The sequence below is a fragment of the Centroberyx gerrardi genome, chromosome 9 (assembly GCF_048128805.1).
Source record: "Centroberyx gerrardi isolate f3 chromosome 9, fCenGer3.hap1.cur.20231027, whole genome shotgun sequence".
NCBI lineage: Eukaryota > Metazoa > Chordata > Actinopteri > Beryciformes > Berycidae > Centroberyx > Centroberyx gerrardi.
Window position 1 is genome coordinate 13,934,729 of NC_136005.1, and position 26,757 is coordinate 13,961,485.

General features: G+C 40.9%; 3 protein-coding genes across 3 annotated transcripts in view; 1 reads left to right on the forward strand and 2 right to left on the reverse strand.

Moving 5' to 3' along the window:
- LOC139929162 (uncharacterized) overlaps positions 1–26,757 on the forward strand; it is a 383,413-nt gene that overhangs the window by 262,420 nt on the left and 94,236 nt on the right. The window lies entirely within an intron of this gene.
- Positions 44–10,554, reverse strand: map2k2a (mitogen-activated protein kinase kinase 2a). Its single transcript, XM_071921922.2, has 11 exons — positions 9,807–10,554; positions 9,298–9,508; positions 8,617–8,763; positions 8,328–8,405; positions 6,790–6,841; positions 3,937–4,061; positions 3,049–3,262; positions 2,728–2,792; positions 2,511–2,572; positions 2,085–2,130; positions 44–1,937 (listed from the first exon to the last, which is right to left on the reverse strand). Exons 1-11 carry the CDS (start codon positions 9,893–9,895, stop codon positions 1,827–1,829), a joined length of 1,200 nt encoding a protein of 399 aa, XP_071778023.1. The 5' UTR covers positions 9,896–10,554; the 3' UTR covers positions 44–1,826.
- On the reverse strand, positions 13,315–21,988 carry pias4a (protein inhibitor of activated STAT, 4a). Its single transcript, XM_071921936.2, has 10 exons — positions 21,610–21,988; positions 21,384–21,468; positions 21,231–21,272; positions 20,745–20,835; positions 20,417–20,545; positions 19,405–19,510; positions 19,062–19,135; positions 18,745–18,905; positions 16,864–17,015; positions 13,315–16,723 (listed from the first exon to the last, which is right to left on the reverse strand). Exons 1-10 carry the CDS (start codon positions 21,986–21,988, stop codon positions 16,449–16,451), a joined length of 1,494 nt encoding a protein of 497 aa, XP_071778037.1. The 3' UTR covers positions 13,315–16,448.

Below are 26,757 nucleotides of genomic sequence, written 5' to 3' on the forward strand. Positions count from 1 at the left end.
TAAAATGATGAAAAGCTTAAAGTACATTCACAAATAAGTTTTTATTTTAATCTTTTTTTTATACATTATAACCATATCCAACACATTTTTATATTATAATAAAATGACTCTTCTCCCTTGTCATTTACATAAATCAAAAATTTGTATATTAAGACTGCAAAATAGTACTCCTGTACCTTTTTATATAGCTTTGTACACATACAGGTGACAATGCATCCATTCTGTTCTGAATGAATGCAGATTTTTGGGAATAAGAAAGATCAGCCATAAGCAGAGAGAATACAGGAGCTCTTAGCAAGACGGCAGGCTAGCAAGTAACACCACCACCATCTGACCAAACTGACCTGGGTCAAAACGTTCATTAAAACCCTTTTAACTACTTGAAGCATTTGCTTCCGCTTCAGTCTGAAGTTTCACTTGAGGTTGGTTTGCACTTTCATCACAATTAATTTGGTTAAATCACAGAAAAAAAAAAAAAAGGCTTTCAATAGTATTTCAACCCAAGTCTTTCCAAAACAAGGCCCTAGGCTGGTTGTGTACCAAGAGAAAGCTTGGAGCGCACGTTGCATACTCACACATAGCAGTACAGTGGAAACAGAACCAAATACACTTTGGGGGAATTATTCAAGTACAGACCAACAACAAAGCAGAAAAAAATTATAGTCAACGTGATTGAAATTTCATATTGACATAGTCGAGATTCAGGCATTTGATAAAAACACCAGCTAATCATCCCCATCATGATCTTGGGAAATAAAATACACATACAGTATTAGAAAGATAATAAACCATGCTATATTGTCCAATGAGTACATTTTGATCATTGTTTTCTCAATGTCAATAAAGACATATTGGCATAACTCAGGCCTCAATAGAATATGCCTTCTCCCACGTGAAACATGTCACACGCAGTGTGGGATGTGAATTGAAATTTATGTTGAGGAAACAATGTCAATACAATCAGAGTATTTACCACTGAATGAAAAATCAAAATGTCAACATTCAAAGTACATAGATATACTGTTCATGAATGTGCATACAAAAAAAAAAAAATGATCAGGCATTGCATCCAAAACTTTAGTAGTCATGAGTACCCTCTTTGGTTTGTGACATTGTTCACAAGTAAGTGATCTTTATAGTGATCTCTCATTTACCAAAAAGTGAGAAGGACTCCTTTTCCACCCATTTGTCCTGCACTCTTTACTCACAAATTCAAATATTATATTGCAGGTAATTGCAAGATCTCTGCTGGGAACATGTTTGCATGGATAAGTTCAACAAAAGGTTTTTAACCAAAATAACTGCATTTACCTTCAATAAAACTCCATTTTAATTTGCAAGTATAGAGAATATTTTTGGACCTCTCCCTGTCATTTTCAGCCCAACAAATCTCTACAGCAGGTAATTATTTAAAAATACAGTCCCACAAGCCATCAACCGTTGCCTTAGAAAAGATTAATACAGAATATTCAACAATACAAAAGAGGTGCTGTGATATCAATGCAAATTCAATTGACACACTAGCAGCCCTTGAGTGCCTTATACGTCCTCTGTAGCAGTGTGGCAAAGTGAGTTGTGGCTACTCTGACACTGGCGTGGTGAAGCTGTGGTCTTACAGTACAGTAACTCAATGGGCCCTGCTGCTGGTGACGAAATAAACGAAAGGAAGCCAAAACAGTTTTACCCAAGAGCAAGATGAAAAGGGTGCCAATATGTGTGATGATCGGAGTATGTGCATGTGTGTGTGTGTGTGTGTGTGTGTGTGTGTGTATGTATGCGAGACCCAGAGGTGTGTGTAAGGGCAGTGGGGCTTGTTCCAGGCCTGTTCAGTCGGTGCCGCGGGTGGGAGTGCTTGGCTGGTTGAGACCCATCGTTTTACACAGCCAGCCGGCAAAGTCCACTTCTTCCACCTCTGATCGCTTGATGAACGTGTGACTCTGAGCAAAATATAAGGGGAGAGTAATATTTTTTTGTGTAAATACCATACAAATGACCTAGTAATCAAAGTATCAAACAAGTGAAACTGAAAACTTAAATGTGCTTCAAATGTCACACTACAGCAGCAGCAGAGTTCAGGTACCCACCATCAGCATCTTCAGATCTGCCCTCTCAGCTGGGTTCTTGATCAGACTGCAGACACAAACAAAGACATCAAAAAGATTACTCCAATGAGATATCCTTCAGAAAATACTTCGCCTCTTATGTCAATGAAGGACAAGTTTTAGTTTTTTTTCTGAACTCGCTACCTCTGAGGATTCCACTACACCAGCTTCAACAACCTCCTTCTTATACAAAACAACATTTCAGTCAACACCAAATGTTTCTTTTATGTCGCTATTATGACAACAACGGTTACACCAGAGGATAGAAGTGTTGAAATCTCAGCTCGGGATGATATTGCGGAGTTGTACCTGATCTACTCTCATCAATTCTTTTCTGTGGAGGAGCGGATAAGAGCTGTATGCTTTGATTTGGTAGCTCAATCTGAAAATGCCATTGCTTATGCTCACCATTTTGTCACAAATTCCTGGAAGTCGGAGGTGAAGACACCATGTGGCAGCTTAGGAGGAGGCTGAGGAGGAGGCAAGAATCAAACATCATCAATAAAAACAGAATGGGGAGAGGGCAAGCAGGCATGCATTGTGTGTGCATGTGTATGATGGAAAGAAAGAAAGGTGTGTGTGTGTATATAAGAGAATAAGTTGTGCAGTCAGCAATTCCTCAGACCTCATTCACGATGTAGTCCAAAAGTTCGAAGATAGCCATGGCAGGTCGACTGTCCATCCCATGTCCTGTGGAGGAGTCGCGTATCGTGGACACAATCAGACATTTTTCCTTTTCCAATTCGTTCATATAATGTGAGCTATCCTGTTCAATTTTATTTGGAAACCAATATTCTAAGAATCAAAGCAGAACATTTAAAGCTATGAAAGAGGACTGTCAGTGCTAAGGTTGTACAAGTGTTATGTGCGTATCAGTATAAAGACATTCTGCTTGTGTTTTATTTATTAAGTGTTGTATGTTTGTGGATGCATCTGCGTTCCCTACCGCTTCCGGGCCTGCCCGGTGGTCTGGGCCTCTGCATGTTGGTGTGAGGTTCTCCCTCGGCCCCATCCAGGACGGGCCGTCCGAAGATGGCCTCTAGCTCCTTGGCGTCTGGTGGGGGGATGGGGTAGCGGCCGATCGCCAGCTCCACCAGAGACAGACCCATGCTCCACACGTCCGACTGAACCGAGTAGTGAGTGCCCTGCAGTCTCTCCGGCTGTTGAGAGACACACAAACTACGTCAGAGAGAGCAGGGAGAGCCTCCGCCTGCCAAGACGCCAGGCAGGAGAGAGGGTTGGGCAGAGGGCTGGGAGGGGAAGGCAAAGGAAGAGGGGGAGGGGACGGGTGGGCGGTGTGGAGCGGGTATGGCAAGGATAGGTGGGGTGTGGTGGGGGCAAGAGGACAGAGGATGGGAGGGTTTGGCAGGAAGTGAAGAGTAGCTTTGTTCCGTTTTAGCTCTAGAAGGGTAAGCAAGGACAGGTGTGTGTGTGTGTGTGTGTGTGTTGGGACTTATGATGAAGGGGCAAGCGTCTTTACACCACTGGTGCTTTGTGGGCAGGGGATGGGAATAGGATGGGACAGGCAAGCAGCTCTGGGCACTGTACACTGTACCCTCCAGGTGTCTTAGAGGGAGGGGAAAGAAGGAAGGGAGAGAGAGAGAGTGAGGATGATATAACACAGTTGGCAGTGCCTACCTCGGTGCCAAACAGCCCTTTCCTGGGCACAGCCCCGAGTTCTTGGCAGGGGCATGAGGGAGGGCCAGAGGAAGGGAGAGGGAGGGAGGGAGGGAGGGGCCAGTGAAAGAGAGAGATGTGAGAAAAGAGGAGAAGGAAAGTGGGGATAGGGCCAGAGGAAAAGGGGTGGGGGCGCAGGAGTGCAGAGCTGACTCACCGACATGTAGGAGCGCGTTCCAACGAAGGAGTTGGCCATGGAATCGATGAGCTGGCCGCTCACGCCAAAGTCACACAGCTTGATCTCCCCACGAGAGTTGACCAGGATGTTGGAGGGCTTCACATCTATGTGGCAGAGAGAAGGTGGACACACACACACACACAAACATTCATGAGTTTCCAGAGAGACTGAACCCCAGAGGCCAGCAACTAGATGTCCCTTCTTCATGCTGTACCTCCTCTATCCCCTTTCTGTGTCATCCATACTAAAAACACCTCACCACTGACAAATAGGGCTATCACAAATATTGAGGACATCAGGAAGAGAAGCTGTCTCTGGTAATGGGATTGCTTACAATAAATAATCACGCCTAAACAAATCATGAATAAGAACACTGCCTGGTGTGTTAATACCAAGAGCCGAGTTCCCTGATGGATAGTGAATAAGTCCTGTACATAACAAAACTTTTCTTGCAACAGAGAATCGCTTTTGAGACAAATATTTAGACCAAGACTCAGTCTGCCTCCAAGGCCGTTGGTGGCGTGCTCAGCCCCCCCCCAGCTGTCTGTGGTGCCGTGTTCGGCAAGGAAAGGAGAAAATAGCTACAACTATTGCTGAGCCCCTGTTATAAACAAGCCCAGTCCTCCACATTCCCGCTCATCGCTGAAAAACATCCTGCAAAATAATGGGGTAAGATTGAGCCCTGCAATCTATCCTCTGCGGTGTGACCCCCTCCCACCACCCAAGGACAAATGAGCAGTGACTTAGGTGGCATGAAAGAGCGGGAGAGCGATGGAGGGAGGGGTCGGCAGGGCGTGGCTGCTGTATAATCACAACTGAGAGGCTGTAATTACCGCCTGGGCTCACAGACAACTCTGTCCTACAGTACCACCGACCCTGTAGTACTGTGAAACTTCACTGAACTACGCTACACTATGCCGGTCAGACCGCTGTCCTCACCAAGACTTTTCATAACAACACACTCGTAGTTCTTAACTGGTGGGTTGTGGAAAATCTGCCTGCCTCAGACTGAGCTATGGAGCGTGTTGCGATTTTGTTCAAATGTAAAGATAATGAAGCATTTTGTGTTTTGCCAAGCCTTTTTTGCCTCATGCTTCCCATTTTTATGACCATTGTTTAACGTGACATTTCCAAACGAGTGTGCCGCAGCTATGAAAAGGTTGATGCCCACAGTACTATCACCAACCATGGCTGGACTAGAGATGGACATTTTCAATTATTTTCACAGTTCAAATATTACACAAGTTAATTTCTAGAATCAATTGATCCAACAGAATGGTCTGTTTTCAGAGCACCTATTTCATACAACGGTGCACTGCTTAATAGGCTGTAGAAGCATGAGCGCTTTTGCCAAAAGTGCATATGCAGGATAGAGCATGAACACAATCAGTCAAAATTTGAATGAAATGTAAATAGAAGGCTGTAGTAGGCCTAGTTAATATCCTACCTCTATCAAATCTTATATTTTAAAATCAGTTCCGTCATTGAAAAATGGTCATAGACATTTGGAAATGGCAAATATATCTTAATGCTTTTTGTTAGTGTGTGTGAGCCTGTTGCAGTGCAGGGAGGATAATGACATTAGAAAATTAAAGGATAATCCTGTTTTTTTTTTGTTTTGTTTTTTTAAATGTGATGGTCAGATTGTACAACTGCATGGTTTGATCCTCTGATGGTAGCCACTAGCCACACAAACATCAGCAAAAATGTAGCCGGTACTAATGCTGAAGGAATGGGAATCATTAGGTTACCCACAACAAATAACCTTAAAAACAACAACACTGTTTTAATGCTAAATGAGGATGACTTTCCTGAAATCTGGAATCATGTCAGGGTTACCCCTCTGACTTCTCTAAGTATTAGCAGTTTCTAACTATTGTTCTGAGTATGGCTATTATCAGACAACCAAAACAAACATTACAGATTCAGCTGGTTCTTAAACTGCTTTATGGCCAAGGAACCATCTGTATATCAAGTTAAAAAATAGAAATTAGCCTTAAGTGGCAGGCCTGTACGCTATAGTCACACAACCCATAATATTGGTTAACTGATGCAATGAACTCGTAGGAAGTGGAGGGACTTTTCACATTTTACCTATAAAAGTCCCACTTCGAGAATTTAATTGATCAAACTCGCACACAACAGAAAACACTGTCATTATTACACACTCGTAATTCACACACCATAACAGACCAGATGAATTACTGTAAAATGGCTTCCTTCTGGATTAAAGTCATTCTGGTCCAGAGGAATACACTTAGTTTTTTGTAACTACAGTTGCATGATTCACCTTTTTTGGAATAAAGCTCTCAGTATGTCATAACATATCAATGAAGCATTTTCCCCAACCTAGACGTTTTTCTCAACCCACCCTTGTTTTTGATTTCAAAGATTATGTCCAGCAGATTAAGTTCTCCAGGGTGAAACCAGCAGATCAAATTCAACAGGAAAGCAATTCAAAGACGTTGGGCTGATAAATAAACCAAGAAATAATTGTGCAATAACAACTAAAAAAAAAAAAAAAAAAAAAAAAACACCTTTGGCTAAATTTCTGTGACTCAACTGAATCCACAGTGCTGCTATAACATTATTGTACACAATCTACACTTAACTCCACAGCACAATTAACAAACAGGGCACCATAATTAACACCTTAGTATCCACATACTCCCCCATAACACTTTTGGTCAATCACCTATCATCTCATCTATGCATCCCCCTTTACCCTACATCTTGTTTTACTGCTGTGCTTTGAAAACGTTGTGATCTGTGCCTGTCTCAATGAATTCTGAAAGTAATGCAGTTACTTTTGGGGCAGCAGAACACCGTTACCTCTGTGCATGATCTGGTGCTTCTCCCGCAGGTAGGCCAACCCCCTCAGTACCTATAAGCAAGAGAGGAGAACATTTAACACAACATACACATAGGCCCCATTTCCCAGATGTGGATGAGACAGTCTATTCTTGGACCAAAAATAAAATGTAGATCTCCATTTAAAATCCTTATGATCATGGACTACACATCTAATGTATGTCTGAGAAAATGGGTATTGAAAGTCAGCATTCCCCTTCCAACGAAATACTATTCATCAAAAATAGGTTCTGTTTGTGACTCATGTGCATTACTGCACAAAGCACTGCTTGTGAAGCAACACCACAAGAGACACACGCCCACAAAGGAAGAGCGGTGAATACAACCACGTTACCGTAGCAAAACCACATATTGTAATAAGCATTAAAAGGAGAGTTCCTGTTATTTTCACCTGTTATTTTGGGCCTTATTTTCCCAGTTTCTGCTGATGATTGATTATGTTCAAAATGTTGTCACTTACTTCACTGTAGAAACAGGGAGCACTGCTCTCCAATGCACACACACACAGGGCCAACGCAAACTACTGGATAGCTTATTTGGCTAGTAGACTGTTCAAGTACACTGATGCTGCATTCAGATTTTCTGTAAATACAAACTGCCGACTGAGGAAAACCATACATCAACCTCCTAGTAATAATTACAAGTAGGATATGTGGGAATGTTTTGCAGGCTCTGTTATCTCCCACCTAGCTGTGTCAACACAAGCGGTAAACATAGCAGCATATATTCACATGAACACAATCATCTGTACTTACAAAAAGTAAGCAATATCTGCTGTCGTTTGTTTATGGTTGATTTTAAATTCATAAATACCAACAATGTGTGTGGGCTTTCCAAGGAGTTAAACACGTAAAGAACGCTTTCAAGCTGAAGCAACGAAATTCAGTTCTTCCGATATGACCTGAATGCAGCATAAATCTGGCAGCCAGCAAAGTAAACAAGGAAGTGTGTGATCAAACACTAAAAAAGTATCAAATGGACTATTATAACTGAAATTGTTTAATTGTTTAATCACAGCTATTTAAAAGATGTGTAACTGCAGTGTGAGTGTTCTTGTGTTGAATGGGAATGATTTAATCATATTTTGCGTTTAACTGTCAGAGCTTGCTTTGGCCCTCTGGGTGTGTATTGGAGAGAAGCGCTCCCTGCGAACTGGAGGAACGCAAAGCTCTACAGTGAAGTAAGTGAAGCCAATCAATTGTTATGATGGCAAAAAACTAGGAAAAAAAAGGTTGAAAACAACCAGAATTATCCTTAAGAGTCATTGCACAACTGCTTGTTTGTATTTACGAACATGTCCAAATTATAATTTTGTCAAAAACCATAGATAAGAAGAAGCACTTTCACAGCATTTAGCACTAAAGGAGGACAGACATCTAAGAATACTGCCTGCATTTTAATATGATATACTCCTCTCAGGCCAAAGAACAAACTGAATATCACATTAAAAAGACAGAAATGATTCTTTAAACTTTAAACAAAATAAGTGAACTACTCACAGCTATGCTAACTTTGCCCAAGATTTCCTCTGGGATTCTTCTGGCTTCCTTCAGCACCTGGTCCAAGGATCCACCATCCTGTAGTGACAGACATACATTTTAGAATCTGACATGCATTTCTAAAAACCATTAAAAAGTGCAGGTGGCTCTTTGGAAACAGATACTTTGCACAAGAAATAAATGTTCAGAAGGAAACATATTGTAGTTGTTATGAGTTAGATAAATTACTGGAATCCAAGCACATTAATTCTCTGTTCATTTGTAGCTTAGCTGACTGTCTTTCTCTCACCATGTGCTCCATACAGATGCTGATCTCTCCATCGCTGTAGAAAGCCCCATAGAAGCCCACGATATAGGGAGAGTTGCACTCATGCAGCACCTGCAGCTCTCTGATAATCTGGTTCCTGATGGCAGGCTTGATTTCCAGGTGGATCAACTGAGGAGGGGGGGAGGGGGAAACATTAAAACTGCTGTTCTGACAAAGACAGATGAAACAGATGTAGCAACATCGTTCTCTGACTTCCCTATATCTCAGGATGCCACTGGTGCTTTTTGATGGGATGGAAAGTGCATCAGTAACTGTACTAATTCACTCTCAAGTTTGTCTGTGCCCAGTTAGTATTTGAGGTTGCAACCTTTCAACCCACTCAAGTTAAGAATTCACAGTTGAAGTTGTTTCATTGACAAAGAGCAGGAGAATGAATTTGTACACTTTTATGTACCAATATTTTCAGAAAATATGTCTGGGCATCATCAAATAGAACTGAACTATTGGTGTGACAATACGGATTTGAAAGCATGACACGCTACTCTCATTTCTGACTCTAGGACACCGTAGTTAAGGTGTACTTATAAAAATTGAACTGTCCTAGGCTGTAAGAAAGCATATTTCAGTACTGAAACGTGTTTTGATTCAGTTCCCTTCAACTGACACACTTCAACTTAATATATAAACAAAGTGGAGTTTCACCTTCCGAGCCATGACCAAACTCGAGGGCTTGTGGCGGACCTTGTTGACCACTCCTCCATTCCCAGCACCCAACTCACAAATGGGGTGGAAATCATCATCCTTCAGCTCCCCAACCTGGGCTTTCTGGGTGAGGAAAGCCTCCAGTCGTTTCCTCTGCTGTTCATCCAGGTCCAGCTCACCCAGTTTCTTTTGTAAGGCCTCGAGGTTGGCTCTGTCAGGCACAGACAGAGGAGGAAAGGGATGCAGTAGAAATTAACAGAGAGAGAGAGAGAGAGAGAGAGAGAGAGAGAGAGAGAGAGAGAGAGAGAGAGAGAGAGAGAGAGAGAACATCTCTGGTCTAACCTAGCACTGGCATTCAACATATCTGTGTGGACTGGTGCGCATAGGACTATGAGGTGCCAGTAAAGGGTGATAACACAGACAGACAACAAAATAATAACATTTGGAGTCATTCTCTCTTTCATATAAAATTAAATGCAGCTCTCATACTTAAAACAAATACTACTCACTCAGATGCAGCATCAATGGTCGTTGAGGTGGCCTGTCCCTCCCCAATGGGCGTTATGTTCAGGGGAACGGGTCTTCTTTTGGCAGGCATTTCAATAATAGCTAGCCTAACTACCCTGGACGACTTTCCCAAATAATGCGATAACGTGCAGTGAGCTGGATAGCTGCTAATCTAGCTTGCCTTCTTCGAAACTCAGTCTGAAAAAGCAACAGGATCAGCTATAACTTAGCTGGCTAGTTACTTGGCTAACGCTAGCAAACTTAGTTTACTTTTGCGAGCATGTCAGTCAGCTATTTGGATAAATCATATCATATCAGTTGCTCTTATGTCAGGTCGTTTTTCGGTGCTACCGTGACATTTACAGTCAATACATTGCAAATTATTTTTCTTCTAGGCTATCTACCTGCTACTACTGGCCATTAGCCACCTAGCTAGCTGCTACTAGCTAGCACCAGCTCCTGGAAAATCGTGTCCTGCGTTTCTCAGTCCTAATGTTCAGCCCTTGCTTCTCGGCTTTCACAAGACGGGGCCGCCGCGATTATTGGCAGCTACACCGGGTAACCAACTCGGCTGGCCTTCGCAGGACAAGAGCACACAACCTAGAAATCCCTCCGTCTTCGGCTGGGGTGTGAGGCTCGGGTGAAAAAAGGGCTTCGGCTTTGGTGCTTCAATACAGGAAGCAGCAGCTGCAGCATCAGACACGCACAGGGAGACCCCTTTATAAATAGCGCGAGACTGGACTGTCTGACAAGTTGATTGATGCAGAGATGCAGAAATCTTCTTCTACGCCATCTGCATTTAGTGTTAACACTTCCGGTTCGCTTTTTATAAAGTAAAAGCGTCAATTTAACCATTTCTTCCAAACTTCATCTTCCTTGCCTTGCCGTCCTTTATCTGTTTTTAATGGCAGTTGGCTAAATAACCTGTGAAGGTGCATTACTGCCATCCACTGATCTAGAGCAGGAATTGAGAATTTACAAAAACAAATTCTGTTAATAATCAGTCCTGTTAACTAACCCTAAACTTCCACTACCTATCACACATCCCTGCAAACACATCTATTATATTATCAGAACTGTTGGCCAAGTGTGACAGAAATCCCTGAATAAAAAACAGAAATCTTCTATCACAGTCTTTATTCGCTGAAACTTTCCCTCTACTTCCATGCACAAATAAGCACTACGATAAATGCAAGGAATCTTTCTTTATCCAGACAAATAACCTGATCCTCTTCTACATCGGACTGCTTGACTTCTTGATCTGTTTTTTTTTTATGACAAAGCCTCTGAATGTCTATCAAGTCTCTCCACTACTTCAGTGGGCCTACATGTCACTCTTTGCCCTCACCTTTATGATTTTCCCTTCCTTGATCTTTGCTGCTGATCCTGTGTCGTGAGTCTCATCATAATGCAAACACTTTACTTGCTCTTTCATCAAGTTTCAAACATACACTTGTCCCACATCTTGTACATCATGTACAAACCCTCTCAGAGTGTCCATATTCTCTCACTCAGCAACTGACATATAATCAAGGTAAACATTATTTCATGCCTTTCCTTCAAAACTTAGAGCAACACAGACTCAATTTCCTCCCTTTCTCTATCTTGAAACGATGGTGATCTACTTGCTTTACCCACAGGCGAACAACAGAGGTAAACTATAACAACTTTCTGCAGTGGTTTAGTGGAAAGACACTAAACAGACACCCCAGGCCCTGCCAAAGGTCACAATCTCCAAAACAAAAGTCATCACAAACATTTCCAGTTGTTAATGGACTGAATGGCTTTATGACAACTTCATAAGACACATATTCATCACTTGTCTTTTTTTTTGTGGTTTCCAGTCATTTCTAAATAATGGTGTTGCTTTCATAATTAATACATTACCACCTTCCTTTGCCTGTAAAAAACAAAGATTATAACATCATGATAGTCTTTTTATTCATAAGTTCAACCTTGGCATGCTCAATATAAAATCTGCTCATAAAAAAACACACTGCTTGAGTGAATAGATGTTTTATTGTACAAAAAATCTTGAGTATTCTCAAATTCAGCTAATGCACTGAGAGGACACATTATTAGCTTTGTTAATAAGAAAAAAATAGAACACTTTCTAAAGGAGAACCATTTTGGAATATATTACTATAGCCTAAAGTTAAAATCTAAATTTTTCCTTTGTTTGCTTGTGAGCTTTTTGAGTGAATTTAGTCCAAATGGAACTAGAGAGTATTTCTTTTTCTTATTTGAACCTTCATATACATTTCTACAAATTACTTTCACATTGATAGAATAGGCTAATACATTAGGCTATGCATATAACAACAAGCAAGATTTTTTTTGTTTGTTGTTTACTACATACAAAATGTAGACCTATAAAATAAACAAGCAACTGTAAGCAATAACCTGTATGTAACATTTCTTATCGGCCATGCCCAGGCTTAAACTCAATGAATTCTTGGATTAGCAGTACCTCAAAGTAGATTTGTTCTCCATTAATGCCACCTAGCCTATAGTAAATTCAATTTGAAAGTTTGAACTTTCCAATATTGTTGGCAACTGGGTTGTGAATACTTGGCTTGGTCAATACTTTTGTTTCAACTAAAGGTTAATGTATTTTACAAAGATCATTTACCATACACAAGAATAAATCGCTCTAAACGATGTTTAGTGTTTTTCTGTACTTTTATTTTGAAACTAGAACTCCAAAACCGGAAGTCTTAATGCAGTCGGCACGCAGACTCACTGAGCGACCTGCAGAGTATCGCGGTATTTTTTAATTCAGCCCGTGAGAAATGCGACCTCTCTTGGAATAAAGTATAATTACAACTCAAGCCCAGCTGCTCCCTGGTGGCTTCTATTTCCCTACTCAACACCAAGTTTTTACTAAGAATTTCAGCCTGACCATAATGAGCAAATTCAGAACAAAGAAAGAATCAGCTTGAACAAAATGTAACCAAGACCTTGATGAAAACCACAGTGGTCGCAACGTGTTGATTTTAATCTTGCCATCTCCAAATAAAGGCTTTTAGATTTTGTAAATGACTCAGTTTCACACAGGACAATAACCATTAAAAGGTAAAGCCACTCATTTTTACTTTTCAATGACTTTCAAAGAGCACCTGCAGATACCAAACCTACAGATAAGACCCAAGAATTGCTTGTTTCCCTATTCTTTATTCTTTTCAGCATTAATGCTGACTGCAGCCCACGTCTAACACTTGCTACTTTCAAAATGAAATGGCGGCAGACAAGTTTTTAAAAATTGATTTTAATTAATTCCACACGTCAATAACAGCTGTTAGAATACGATCATTTTAAATTTTACAGTTTTTTCCTCAACAGGCGACAAATGTGTCCCCAAGATCCGAGCATTTTGGTACAGGACATCACAATCTACACCTCAACCGGCCCTCAGTCCTCAGTGGCACCAGCTGCACTGCTGGTACCCAAGACATTTCCTTATTGTGTCAGTTTGCTTGTAGGAACAACTGGAGGCGATTCAAAGCTTAATAAAATATTATTTAAATTTTATTGTCTTCTAATATGAACATATAAAAAGACACAACAAACAAAACATTTACATCATGGATTGTAAGCCTCTGCCCATGCTACCTTATGCATTATTATAATAAGAAGAGATGCCACTATAAAAGACCTGACCCTCTGCTCTCTCCAGCCCCCTAACAACCTGCAAACGTGTCTGGCTCAGTTCCACAGAAGCAACTTGCACCTCCTCTCATCTTTAACCATAAGGCAAAGAAAGGTTTAGGAGATCCGTTCAAATAATGATCTTCTATACCTAGGAACAAATGAACAATGTCGTTAAATATGTATAGCAGTTACTTACGAATAAAAATTGCCTAGTTTATGATGGGTATTGGAGTATTTTTTTTTCTTTTTACATTATTTTGCTTCAAAGCAGCTTACATAGAAAAAGCCTAGTCAGGGACAGATTTGGAATTATTACAGGCAAAGTGCCATCAATCAATTGAGTGCGGATTAACAAAATGTTTTCAGTTTAACAGTATATCGATTTGTAAGCTAAGTCAAAGTGTCAAAAGAACAGGAAAAATGGAAGACCAGATTTGACTAAACCTACTTTTTCAGTCATCAACCGTATCAGAAGATGCACGTATAACAGTGAGGCACCGGATCGATGTGTAGATGTAATTTCCCTGTGCATTAGCAGAGTTCGGAAAAAAAAAACAGATTTTGAGCTAATCAAAACGCAACAAATGGGGTGATGAGAGAGGGAAACATACCATGCAGAACTCATCTGGGTCAGTATTTTTCAAGTGTCTCACAGTGGAGTGGGAGTGCTGTTTTTCTAGATTCACATTTTTCATTTTCTGATCCTCATGAATGAGATGGTTGAGGAGACCTGGTCACAGTGGTCAGAGATCCGTGATTAATACTCCTAGTATGGGAAGCCTGATATCGGCCTAAGACAGGCCCAAAACGTAGGATGAAGTATGAGATGAAGAGGAAAAACAGTTAGCTCTAGGAAGAAGGTGACACCTTTTCTCATCTGTCTCTCCAAGTAAAAGCTGATGAACTGAAAAAAACTGAAACCTGCACATCCAGCCACGTATCGTCACCTAAGGAACAGCCATCTCTTATCGCCAGTACTAGTACAGGTGCAGAGGAATATTAGCTATAGGCCTACAGCATGTAGCAATTAAGGACAATTTCTATTCTAGCAAATAGATATGACCTTATCTGCACTGGGATGAGGCCGAGGGGGATTGTTGGTTGAAGCGGCTCCACTTGTTCCAGACAGGACAGATCGTAATTGAATCAATGACTTTGAGCTTGGCGGGGTTACACTTATTGACACTTCATTACATTTACTCGTGTCAGACATGTTGAATCCACCGCAGCAAAGCACTTTGAATGGTAGTTTGACCCAGGTTGGATGAATTCAGAGGAAAAGAAAAGGAACAAGTTCATCACCAGCAGCGCTGTGGGCCTGGATCACTTACAACTGAACACTTAAGCCACAGCATCAGAAGTGTCCTGCTTTCCGCAACTAGGAGCTCCTGTCTGTACAGCACCTTTACCCTTGCCAAATATTATGTACATTTACTACAAACCGCTGTTAAGAGAATGTGAAGCAATTAAATAAACACTATACTTTTAGACGAGGAAATTAAAACGTGTAAGAAGGATGTCATCACTCATGAATCCTATTCCACAACTGCCCGTTACCATCTATTTTTTCTGCTTCTCTGTCCATTTCTCCAACTGGAAAAAAATCTAGGCAAATGATAAACCATAATGGAAAAAAAAAAAAAGACCTCTCAGATTGGGGCATCCTCTGCTGGCCAGCTCAGCTAGCCTAACACCTACAGGCCCCAATCTTCACCATTTAAAACACTAAACAAAAAAGGCACCCAAATCTTGTGACCATTTCCCATTGATGAGATCTTAAAATAAATTTGATTTGGCACAACTGCCATACAGTAATTTTGATGAGTTTCATCCAGACTGTTGATAAATCAACCCTCAGAATTCCTGTTAGAGCAAGATAATTGCAGCGAATGTAGAGACTGTTCTAGCCACAACCTTTTACATCAACACCTACAGTTAGCTTGGTTATCCACTGACTATTTTGCCTTTCACAAACAATTTGTCACTCCAGCGGAAACAGAGCTGCATGGAACGCTGGTGGGAAAAAAAAACAAAAACAACAAAAAAAACAAAAAACAAAGAAAAAACATAGGAAACAAAATCTCCAGTGTAAAATTGGCTTCAGAAAGACTCATCAATGCTTCTGTTCTCCTGTTTCTAAGCTACTCTCTGGTCAGTCTGCTAAGTTTTTATGACTGAGGTAGGTTCTCTTTATCTAAGGATAAAATAAAAATGGAAAGCATCACACATCAAGGGCAGTAAGAGTTTGTGTTCTGCCCATTCATTATTAAAAGGACAAATTCCTGAAAAAAACTGTTTCAAGCTTTGATTTCATTCTCGGAACAAAGAAAACCAGAATAATAACGCAATGGGAGAGGGGGTTAAATTTGCATCACACTCCAGAAATCTCCGACTTGTCCTCCCCAAATTATTCATGCTCGTTTCCATTAATCGTTTGTGTTTTGACCTCTTACTAAAAACTACTGAGGTGCCTCCATTTTCAACTTGCCTGTTCATCACAAATGTGACAAAAATCAGAGACGCAAACATCGAACGCCCATGGCTAAAAGAGCCTGTAAGTCCAAGTCAAATACAAAGTACAGAGGAATGGGGCGGCGGAGAGGGAGTAAGGAATAGTCTGGAGAGAAGGGGGGGGGGGGGGGGGAACTCTATTCATTCAGTCTCTTTAATAGAGGGAGGATGATACAGATATTCACTGCAAGGTGGTGATCGGCCAAAAAGAGTTAGAGAGCTGTTTCCAGTGGTGTACAGTACAAACAGAGGAATCCTAACCACTCTAGATTGAAGATTCATTAACAGTGCATGTGTGAGTGTGTTTGTTTTCTCTGGATATATCCCAGAGCTGGCGAAAGGCTCTAATGTTTGGGCATAAGGGGGATGCATCTAGTGGACTAATGTATTCCTCTCCTCAGGTTTAGCCCCCTGCCTCTCTCTCTCTCTCTCTCTCTCTGTGTGTCAGTCTATGAGGGAGTAGGGCTGGGGTGTGCGGCCAGTCAGTACGCAGTGACCAGGTCCTTGTCATAGTTGTATCGGCCCCTCTTGGGGGCAGGACTGTCAGCGCTGTCCTCAGTGTCCTCACTGTCTCCCCCAGCCCCTCCCCCTTCCTCCTCGGAGGAGGAGTCAAGAGTCAGATCTACCACAGCGCCTCCCCCTGGTGCGACGGCTGGTCCTCCTGCGACTCCTGCCATCCCCATGGAACCGCTTCCGGATTTTCCTGTCAGACTGGTGCTGCTGTGGGCTGGTGAATGGCCGTTTGCCTCAGGGATGCCTGTAGAGAGAAATTATAATCATAGAATAGAATAATCATTATAATAACAAATGATTATTCTAGCAACCTACTATACAATGAGAAAAATATCTATACAATTTCAGATTAGAGGTAAATGTGGCAACTAAAAAGACACTTACATATATCAACAACAGGGTACTCGGGAGTGTTGCTGCGTTCTCTCTCCCTGTCCCTCTCCTTGTCATCTCTGATGGGTCGCCAGGAGCCGTCAGTTAAGTACTCAATCTCCTCAATGTCCTCGCTCGTCTCTTTCAGAATCTCAGATAGCAGCCTGAAATACAAACTGCGGTTAGGGTCTCCCCATACAGCATCTTTTATCCTAGAATAGGAACAGAATAACTCGAAAAACTGCAGAGCGGAGGTCTACGTGGGTTGGATTTCTTATCCCATTCTTGCCCTCTCCTGTCAGTTTTCCTCCCACTCTCTGCAGACTATGTCTGTCATACTGCATTCACAAATGGCTGTCCTGCACCCACCAGAAGAGCCACCAGGGAAAAAGACAAATAATTTATCTTGTCTAGCAAAAATAATGACTGTTAGACGTTGCATTTGACTGACAGTTATAGATGTGATTAGTTCAACTATCCTGCTATAAAAAATATGCTTCAAGTGATATGCAACCTTGAGCTGTTGTTATTGTTATACTGTTGTTATACAGTGGTTTTCAACCATGTGCAATTGAGGCCCAAGAGTATGCAAGTTTTCATTCAAATCAATCACTACACCAGCTGATTTCACTGATTAATTCCCTATCCTCTGGTAAAGGCTACTCTGTGAAATCAGTAGTGTCAGTAGATCATCAGTAGATGTAGTGATTGTTTTGAAGGAAAACTTGCACACTCCTGGGTCTTGATAATACATAGTTGAGAACTACTGGCCTAATAAACAGAGGTCCCTCCATTGTCCACTTGCCTGGTCATCACAAAACTTTGGCTATATCAGCTAGTTTGGCATGGGAACCCAAATTTGACCATGTCTACATAATAATTTGTATTAAATAGCAATATACTATTCAAGTTGTTCTCTATGAGAAAACTCTAGTAAGAAAGTGTGTTTGCCTCAGCAAAATTATTCCAAGTCTGATGACACACAAACTTATTTATTTAAAAATAAATAAATAATATATTCACAGCCTCAAAACTCCCCTCTAAAAGCACAACGAAAGCTGTGGATATCAAAGAGATAACACTTAAACTAGAGAGATCAGTTAACTAGGGGATTTCTCATTGGAAGTCCGGTACTTTTGTACAAACTTAATTTCAGGAATGCAAATATACCTCAAAGCCAAATTTTAAGACAATGCTTTCAGTCAGACTTTGTGAGAGGGAGGGACTGTCAGGAAACTGAACATACAAATGACTGTTGCTGAATATATTTTATCGTGACATTCTTTGTTCATATGGGCAGCCTGTTCATCTGCATTCATTCTGTTGGTAACAATTACCAGAAGGTGAAACAGATAAACAACAGCAGTGTTCATCTACACACCTTGTTAACAGAAACATGGCTCAGATGAATCATTATACATTTTAGATTGCTCCATACCTATACTACAGCCTAATAGAAAATTTTACTGGGTGAAGAAATAGGTGCCTTGTGTATTACTTACAGCACCGACCATTGAAAATTTGTTGAAACCTTCCAGATTCCCACAATTACACGGTCCTCTAAATTATAGCCTTGTTGGTTCAACTAAAGAGCCAACAAATAAGCCAGTTTACAGGCCTAAAACTCTTGGCAAAGCAAGACAGCAGATGCAGTAATACAAAATAAAATGGATGATCACCCTCTCATGCCATGCAAAACATGTAAAGCTTTTAAAATGCATGCACACTAGGTCAGTACAGGTTTTAACTTGTATCAAGAGTCCTTTTTCCTACCTGGCTTCAACATGCAGAAAAGTACCCTTAAAAGGACACGCAAGTGAATATTTTCAAATAGTGAGAGGAAGACGGTGCTGCTGGTGAGTGACAAGCCTGAGCGTGTCTCTGTCTCCTTACCCATCGATGGTGAGCAACTCAAAGGGAGCGGGCTTGTCACATACAGGGCAAGTCCACGTGGGCTTCTTCTCGTTCATCTGCAGGAAGAAGACTGCGTCGAAACACTGAAGGTGGGCACAGGTTAAAACTCGGCATGGCACACCAAGCCGCATCTTCACCAACTGTGGAAAAGGGAGAGGAGGAGGAGGAAGAAGCATGTTAGCCTTATCAAGCTTTATACTAGGACAAACATTTAGGAAACTTCTCTGTGAAGGGTAGTTAAGACCGACCTATCTCTAGTCAAATATCTCAGGTGTAAACCATGAAGAAATACTCACTGGACAGATGAGAGAAACCCGGAGGCCTGTGGTAGCAATTTCGCTCTCTGGGTCAAAACGTAGTTTGTCTTGGACTAGGAATAAATGAGAGACAGACCATTATTCCTCTGCAAGATAGCCCAATCGACATTATCACTGTATTCGGCAAAATGGGTGAAATTAAGGAATCAATCTGGTCCTACCAAAAGAGTGACAATAAGAAAGAAATCAAGCTAAGCAAAGTCAGTGGTTTCTAGAAACAAAATTCAAGTGACAGCTTTTCTCTCGAGTGTCAGTTTGTCTCCTCTTAGTCAGAATTTCATAGCCACGTTTACAAGAATCAGAGCATGAAAGGAACACTTACTGCGTTCACGACAACGTTCTGCACTCTCAACAGAGCAGAGTTTGAGTTGACTGAAGAGGTCCGCTGAGGTGAAGACCCTCACTAAATACACTGCCACCGAGTATCGCTGAAAAAACACAGAGATTAAAAGGCTGTGAGTACCGATTTTAAAACACTAGCAATTAACAATGCAGCATATGCACTACTATGTGAAACTCAAGCTGACTGCTTCTGTTGGGATTAGAGAGAAGTGCTCTCCCAAAACTGCACAGATAGAACTAGAACAGAAGTTACCCTATCTTTTTCATGTCAAGGACCCACAAATAGATACACACAACAGACCACGGACCCCCACATGAGAAGATTTGTCTTATAAGAAATCCTCTCTGAGAAGGTTTAGTTGTAAGGTGGGGAGATAACAGCAGTGGATATAGTGTAACTATATATAAACACACATCCTTATACATTCCCTCATTGGTCCAACTTCTACAGACTAAAATACAAGTGAAATTAAATTATTGCTAATTTTGTTGGGGACCCCCTGAAGCCCCCTCAAGGACCCCTGGTGGTCCCCGGACCCCGGTTTAGGAACCACTGAACTAGAATACACTATGAAAACTGCATTCTGGGAAACGGTTGCTCATGACATTGAGTCCACAAACAACCTTTTCAATCTTCACGTGACTGATACCTAATCAGTTTACACAACATCTATACAAAAGAGGCCGCCAACAAGTAAACAAGGGTATATCCATCCATCCATCCTCTAGCTGCTTATCTGGGTCAGGGTCGTGGTGGCAACTGGAGAGGGGCCAGTCAAAGTGGTTTGGGTAGTTGGTATGGATACCACCCATGTAAACCAAGTACACGCTGAGGGACTACTTCACCCAGCTGGCCTGTGAGCGCCTGGGGATCTGCCAGGAGGAGCTGGACAGAGTAGCTGCGGAAAACGGCAACCGGGCTGCTCTGCTTGCCCCATTGCCACCGCGACAAGAGCAAGGGTACAGTATGAGATTAAGCATAAGACCCTGACCTTGCCAAAGTTGCCCCATGTGATGGTGACTCTGTTGCTGACAGTTGAGAGATGCAACCAGGGAGTGATGTTTACAGGACGACAAGGCCGACGAGGTTCCACACCAGGCTTGTTAGAGGGGTAATAGCCCTGTAAACACACATACACAAACAGACAACATATTGTGTGACGTTCCCAAGACTTAATTTTAAATCAAATGGTCTTTAACAATTCAAGCTGAAATGATAAGCATCTCTGAGTTCCCTCTTGTGGGCTTAATTACAGTTTATTAATTTGCTCGTTTGCATTCTGCAGCTCCAATTCCTCTCAGAGAGGAGAATCTACTTACCGGCACGTGACAGTAGGACTGGTTGACTTTGACAGCAATGTTGGGAGGATACTGGTCTTCCTGGACACCAATGGAGTCTGTGTAACAGATTCTGTACAGAGAATAATAAGAGAGAGGGAGGTTACTATTATAAGTAAGTATGCTTGAACTATAAGCAAAGCAAAAAGGCCTCAAGTCCTCCAACCTCTTAGTACCCAACTGTTCAGATGGGCAATTCAGATCTTCCATTTTAACAGAGGATTGTGATGGAAATGCAAATACAATTTGTCCCTAAAATGGTAAAACCCGTTTCCTTTCTCACTGTTGCGTAAAATAGTGTACAAAAATGGGTGTGGACCAGTGTGACAATCTGTAATTAAGTATACACTTATGGGCAAAACAGGCACCTTCCAGAGTACAGTATTTTGAAATATATAGGAAATTTCAATGAGAGTTGGAATGATGGACTAAGGTGTGGAAGGGCAACATGAACTACTATGAACTTACCTAAGAACCACTTGGATTGATTTGATTCCTGCGCGAAGCTCACTGAGGGAGTAAAAGATTGGAAGTTATAGTGTACGGCAGATATGCAGTTTGTTAATGAAGCTAGCATGAAATAAACAGAGCTGACGTACAGTAGGTGTTCAAATTTCTTACCTAGCATTTCTGATCTGGTCTGCTTGGTTCTGTGTTAATTCAAATATGCATTGACTGTCCTGCAGTTTCTCGTTGTTCTGGGCAACTGTAAAAATGTAAAAACAAAACCCATCAACAAAACCAGTCCACTCAAAGACAATAAAGCAAACCATGCTAGACCAATGATGAGTTATCAAAATAAAACATCAAGTTCCCTTCACCACTGGGTTTTAAAAGCATCACTAACTTAGCTCAGTTGGTGGCAACAGCGTCTCCAAAGTTTGGTAGAAGGGCAGTGGCACCAGCTTGACCTCTGCTGCCGGTGTAGAGATGGGTTTGGAAATGCCGTTGAGGTAGTCTGCGCCCTGAGAGGTGGCAGTGGGGGAGGAACTGAGGGATGAGTAGGCAACTGGGACCCCCTCCGGACGCCGGGCCGCCAGCCAGCCGGATGTCTTGGGGAAGCGCGACTCGTAGAGCTGCCTGACGTTCTTCAGCAGCTCTGGGCTGTATTCGGTCTGCACCAGCCTCAGTGCTCGACCCACCAGGTCCTGCTTCAGCCCACTCTTGCTGCGGCCCATTGAGGCCAGCAGCGTCTGCAGGTCTGAGACCCGGAAACTTTTGACCATGTTCTAGAGGGAGGACAAGACAAAAAGATGAGAAATGAAATACAGGTACAACGAAATTTACAGAAGGGGAGAGTCTGACTGAAAGATCAGACCATCTTGTGCCTCATGTACACTACAACAACTTAACGCCATGAATTTGCAATTCCAGATTCATTTTGATGGCTACATCCCCATCAGAGACTTGTTGACACCCGCTTGGAATGCACAGCCATCAGCACCCATTATATAGTCTGGAATGATTAGTGTTGCAATTAGCAGGCTTCCCACCATGGCCCTTAAGTAAAATTCCATGACTTTTCCATAACTATGTCAAGGGCTTTCATGACCTATAACAGTTCATTCATTCCTGGTTTGTTAATGCTGTTTTCCTGAAGGGATAAACTGACTGCGACTACACTTGTACTTACTGTGGAGAAAAACAGCTGAAAACCACCATCTAATGTAATGAATATGTGAAACAAGTTGGAAAATAAATTCTGGTATATTTGTGTAAAGTGAACCACTTGTAAAAATTTCCTTATATTCCCAACTTGGCCAGACAATTTATTAAACTCCCTGACTTTCCCCGTCTGGAAAACACCTCTCTAAATTCCAGAATATTCCAAAAATGCTATGCCCAGTGGGAACCCTTAATTAAACACAGTTGTTGGCCTTGCCCCTTAACTCCTAAAAGTTCGATTTTCCTAATGAAGAAACAATAGGTTCTCAATTATTTTTCTCCAATGAGCCCAAACAAATTGTATTTGGTGTCAGTATGTCAGTCAAGTTCATAACTCATAAACTGCATCAGCTGTGAAAAAAACAAGATATAGAAATGTGGTATTGCTGCATTCCTACATTTAATTACGTCTACACTACACTTGCATGAAGAATATCACACTGAGCACAACTCTGAGCCTAAGGTCAAGGCATGGTTTGTATATTGTATAATTTGGTTTGTGTTCAGGCAAATAAATTACAGGGAAGTGTATAAGTGGAATGAAGGAAAAGGTTGGACAACACAGAATGGAAAAAATAGTTGGGAATATTTCAAATTTGACAAAAGGTTTGTAGTTTCAGTCATTAACTATCTTAACTGAATATCAACATTAAGACACATCTTAAATATAAAACTAACCCAACTACTGCAAGACTAGAATTTTCCAGAGGAATCGTTGTTAATGTGAGGTGCACCGGTTGTTGTTAGCTTTTGAAAAGGCTTCTGTTTGGCCAGCATAAGTGACAAGCAAACCTTAGTAAGCAGGCAGAGGATCAATAGCGGGGGGAAAGGGTTTATTCACCGAATATACCCAATTTAAGTGTATATATAAGCCTACACGAATACTAAATAAATTATACTCTTGTTTCAGGAGTCAAAAATGCCTCCTTTTTCTCGCCACAATCCCACGTTTTTAAGCTCTCTCTTCTACTCTTCAATGTGTCTAGCTTCTCTGTAATTACACTTATACAAAATGCTAAATGGATGAAGTAATCTCAAGACAAGCCACATACAGCCTGGATGTTGATATTTTTAACTAAAAATCAGCAGCGATGTAGAGGGTAGGCGAGCCTGACTCAGAAGCCAGCACTGGATGTTATTGTTACTGGAAAAACATGAGCCGTCTAGCATGCTTCAGCTTTGTCTCTATGAATTATTTGAATATGATAACAGATACACAGCCGTTTTGTATCTGGATTAGACTTTGACGATAACGCAACTGTCCATCCGGCTTCTGATGGACGTGTTGTGCAAAAAACCTAACGTTATGCAGTACTATAAAAGGTACAGCGGCTTTTCTTCAAGCTCTCTTGAACATAATCAACACAGCCTACGCTAATCGGCTAGCTAGCTCTACTGAACACTGGGCTGCCATTCCTCAATCATGGCAACTATTCATTTGACAGGTGCACAGTTCCATAAACGAATTAGCTGGCTACAAAGATTATTTCAAGCCAACAAGCTAACGTTAGACAGCTGCACGCCGATAGCATGCTAGCAGCCAGCCACCAAATGTTTTTATGGTCTCATCATTCATTTTCCCTGTCTCTCTTCCTTTTTAGCCAGCGTGATGCTAGCTAAACCAACGCACTTAGCTAGCTAGCATTAGCTAAAAAGCTAGCAGGACAGACTAGTTCGTTTTTTCATAAACCGAATATTCCACATTTGCAAAACTATAAACTTTTGGCCATATTCAGGCTGAACCCCTGTGTCTCCACGGCCAAACCGAGTTTCATTATACACTCCCGCACCCCTCTCCTATCAACCCAGGCGAGCCAAGCTCTACTTGCCATCGCTTCCACCAGTTCGGCCGCCATCTTCGTGCAGCAGTACCGCGAGAGTCGGAGACGACGGCTAGTCTTTCACCAATGAAACGCAGAGATGCCTTTGGTCGACGGATAGCCACAGCCAATGACAGCGCGTATTTTTCCCGAGCCTGAAGCAGTACATGGAAAGTGGGCGTGACCATCACATTTTAAAGTTACAGTACAACTTTTTAAAAACACTAAGAGGCAGGTCTCCTTTCCAAAATAGGCCTCAGTATCCATAAATGATAACACGTGTCAAAGTATTTCAATATTCATGGTGTTTCAGTTTTATAGTATTGAGATATTGTGAATGTCTGTTGGAAAAATAGTTTAAATTCAACACACAAGTAAATCATGGTGTGTAAAGTGGATGGGGTCGCATGGTCCTGTCAATTCCCGTCCGAGCAAAATACTCCGTTTCATGTTTTGCAACCAGCCATTGGATGTGGGGGTAAATGCTTTGTCTACAGCATCTTCATCATTGAGTTTAAATCGGAGTAATTAACGAAATACACGTAGCCGTCAAAGTATAGATCACCAAAATCCTGTTCAAAACACAAGTTGCGTGCCATGCCATGCTTGTAGAAAAATGGAATTAAGTTTGTAAGGGAAAACTTTGCACTCCTTCTAGTGATCCAGCCCTGTTTTTCCAAAGGCTTCTCATGTGTGGTTGTGCAAAGAACAGCCTCATTGATACATTGAAATCAATTGAACAAATTACAATGCGATATCATGTAATGACACGATAGACTTTGCTTTGGATTTACTTTTGAGTTTGAGAAGTGAATAAAAGGCCAATTTTCATTCTCATCCTAAATTTTGCAAGTTACAATAATGCCAAGATTTCTATCTGTTATTGTTTAAAGAAATGTATGATTAAATTATTTTCTTATCCCTGTCTATAACTACACTAAATGAATTCACTGCCTTTGCAGATGTCCCTAGTGACGGCCTGTGTTGTAGATACAATGCTGGATACTATGTATACATCTCTGAATATTTATTCATATTTTATATATTTTATAGAATATACATATAAAATTATATTATAGCCAGTTATAATACAATATTAATATAATAACAGCATGACTACACTATATGCCTTTCTGTGTATATTTCATTATTTAAACAGAAGAGGGCAATATGGTCCATGAGTTGAGCTGAAGGTCATTTAATTCCTTCCCTAACCAAAACTCACAGAACAGTAAACCATGTCACATCTATTCAGATATTGTTATCTTGGCTTAGGCTACTGGTTGATTACTATTGTGACATGGTATAATATCCATATCCTATTTTGGGGATAAAATTAAAATAACAAAAGGTTATATGATAGGCTAAAAGGTGTATGTATTGCCAGTGAACTTTTGCAAACCTCTTAAATGGTCAAAAACACTTAAAATTATCTTTGGTTTGCCCTCTTAATACATAAACTCACCCAGTTCACAGCACCATTTCCACTTATTTAAATGTGACTTTAAAGATACAATCCAGAATTTACAGTAGATTTCACCATTCACAAATGTTATTCACAAGGGTTTGACTTGTACATAATAACTTAAACATGTCTGTTTTGGCTGAAATTGTTTGCAAATACTACAAACAGAAACCTCAAAATACTTCAGAATACCTCAAAATACATTTATAACTTCAGGTGTCAGATACATTCACTCTTTTTACCAAAAGCTTGACATGACAGTAAATGAAATGACAATAAATTTCAATTGAAAATGTAAATAAAGCCAGTAGTAGGGCGTGTCATTAGGTGGCACCATACAATTACTGGGCTTAAAGTCCAGGAAAAAGGTAAATATTTGGAGATGTGGTCATTCTGGCTGGGAAAGAAACCCTAACATGTAACACTGCTGAAGATCTGAGATAAAGGTGATGATAGTCAAAGCAAATAAGGAAATTAATAACACAAACTTGAAAAAAATATATACTAATCAGTCAAAGTATTCATATACAATTATGGAATTCAATACCATACAATACAATACAATACAATACAGTGCAATATGGCAGGAATAAGGTATATCTGTTTTGACGTCTAAAATTAACTCTAAAATTATATTTGCTGAATTGACTTACAAAGAGAAACAGTTTACCATTTTAGTATACTGTAATTTGTGTGAAAAACTTTTACAATAGTATTTATATAGTAGTATAGTAGTAGTTAACCAACAATGCCAATAATAGTTGGTAAAGAGGCATAGCAAGAGTTGGAATAAAAGTCACATGACACACAAACTCAAAAAGATTCACAGCAACAATGAATTGAATGAATCAATGACCTTTTGACTCATAAATCATACGCTTTCTTGTTCTGATAACACAGATTACCTTGTGACTATCAATGTCTGTGCAATACATGTTCCCACTTTGCATTTACATGGATAAAACAAAGACCTTTCCAGAGGAGGTGACTCAACTGAATGTGTTTGTCTCCAAAACATTGAACTTGACCAATTAATTACTGCTTT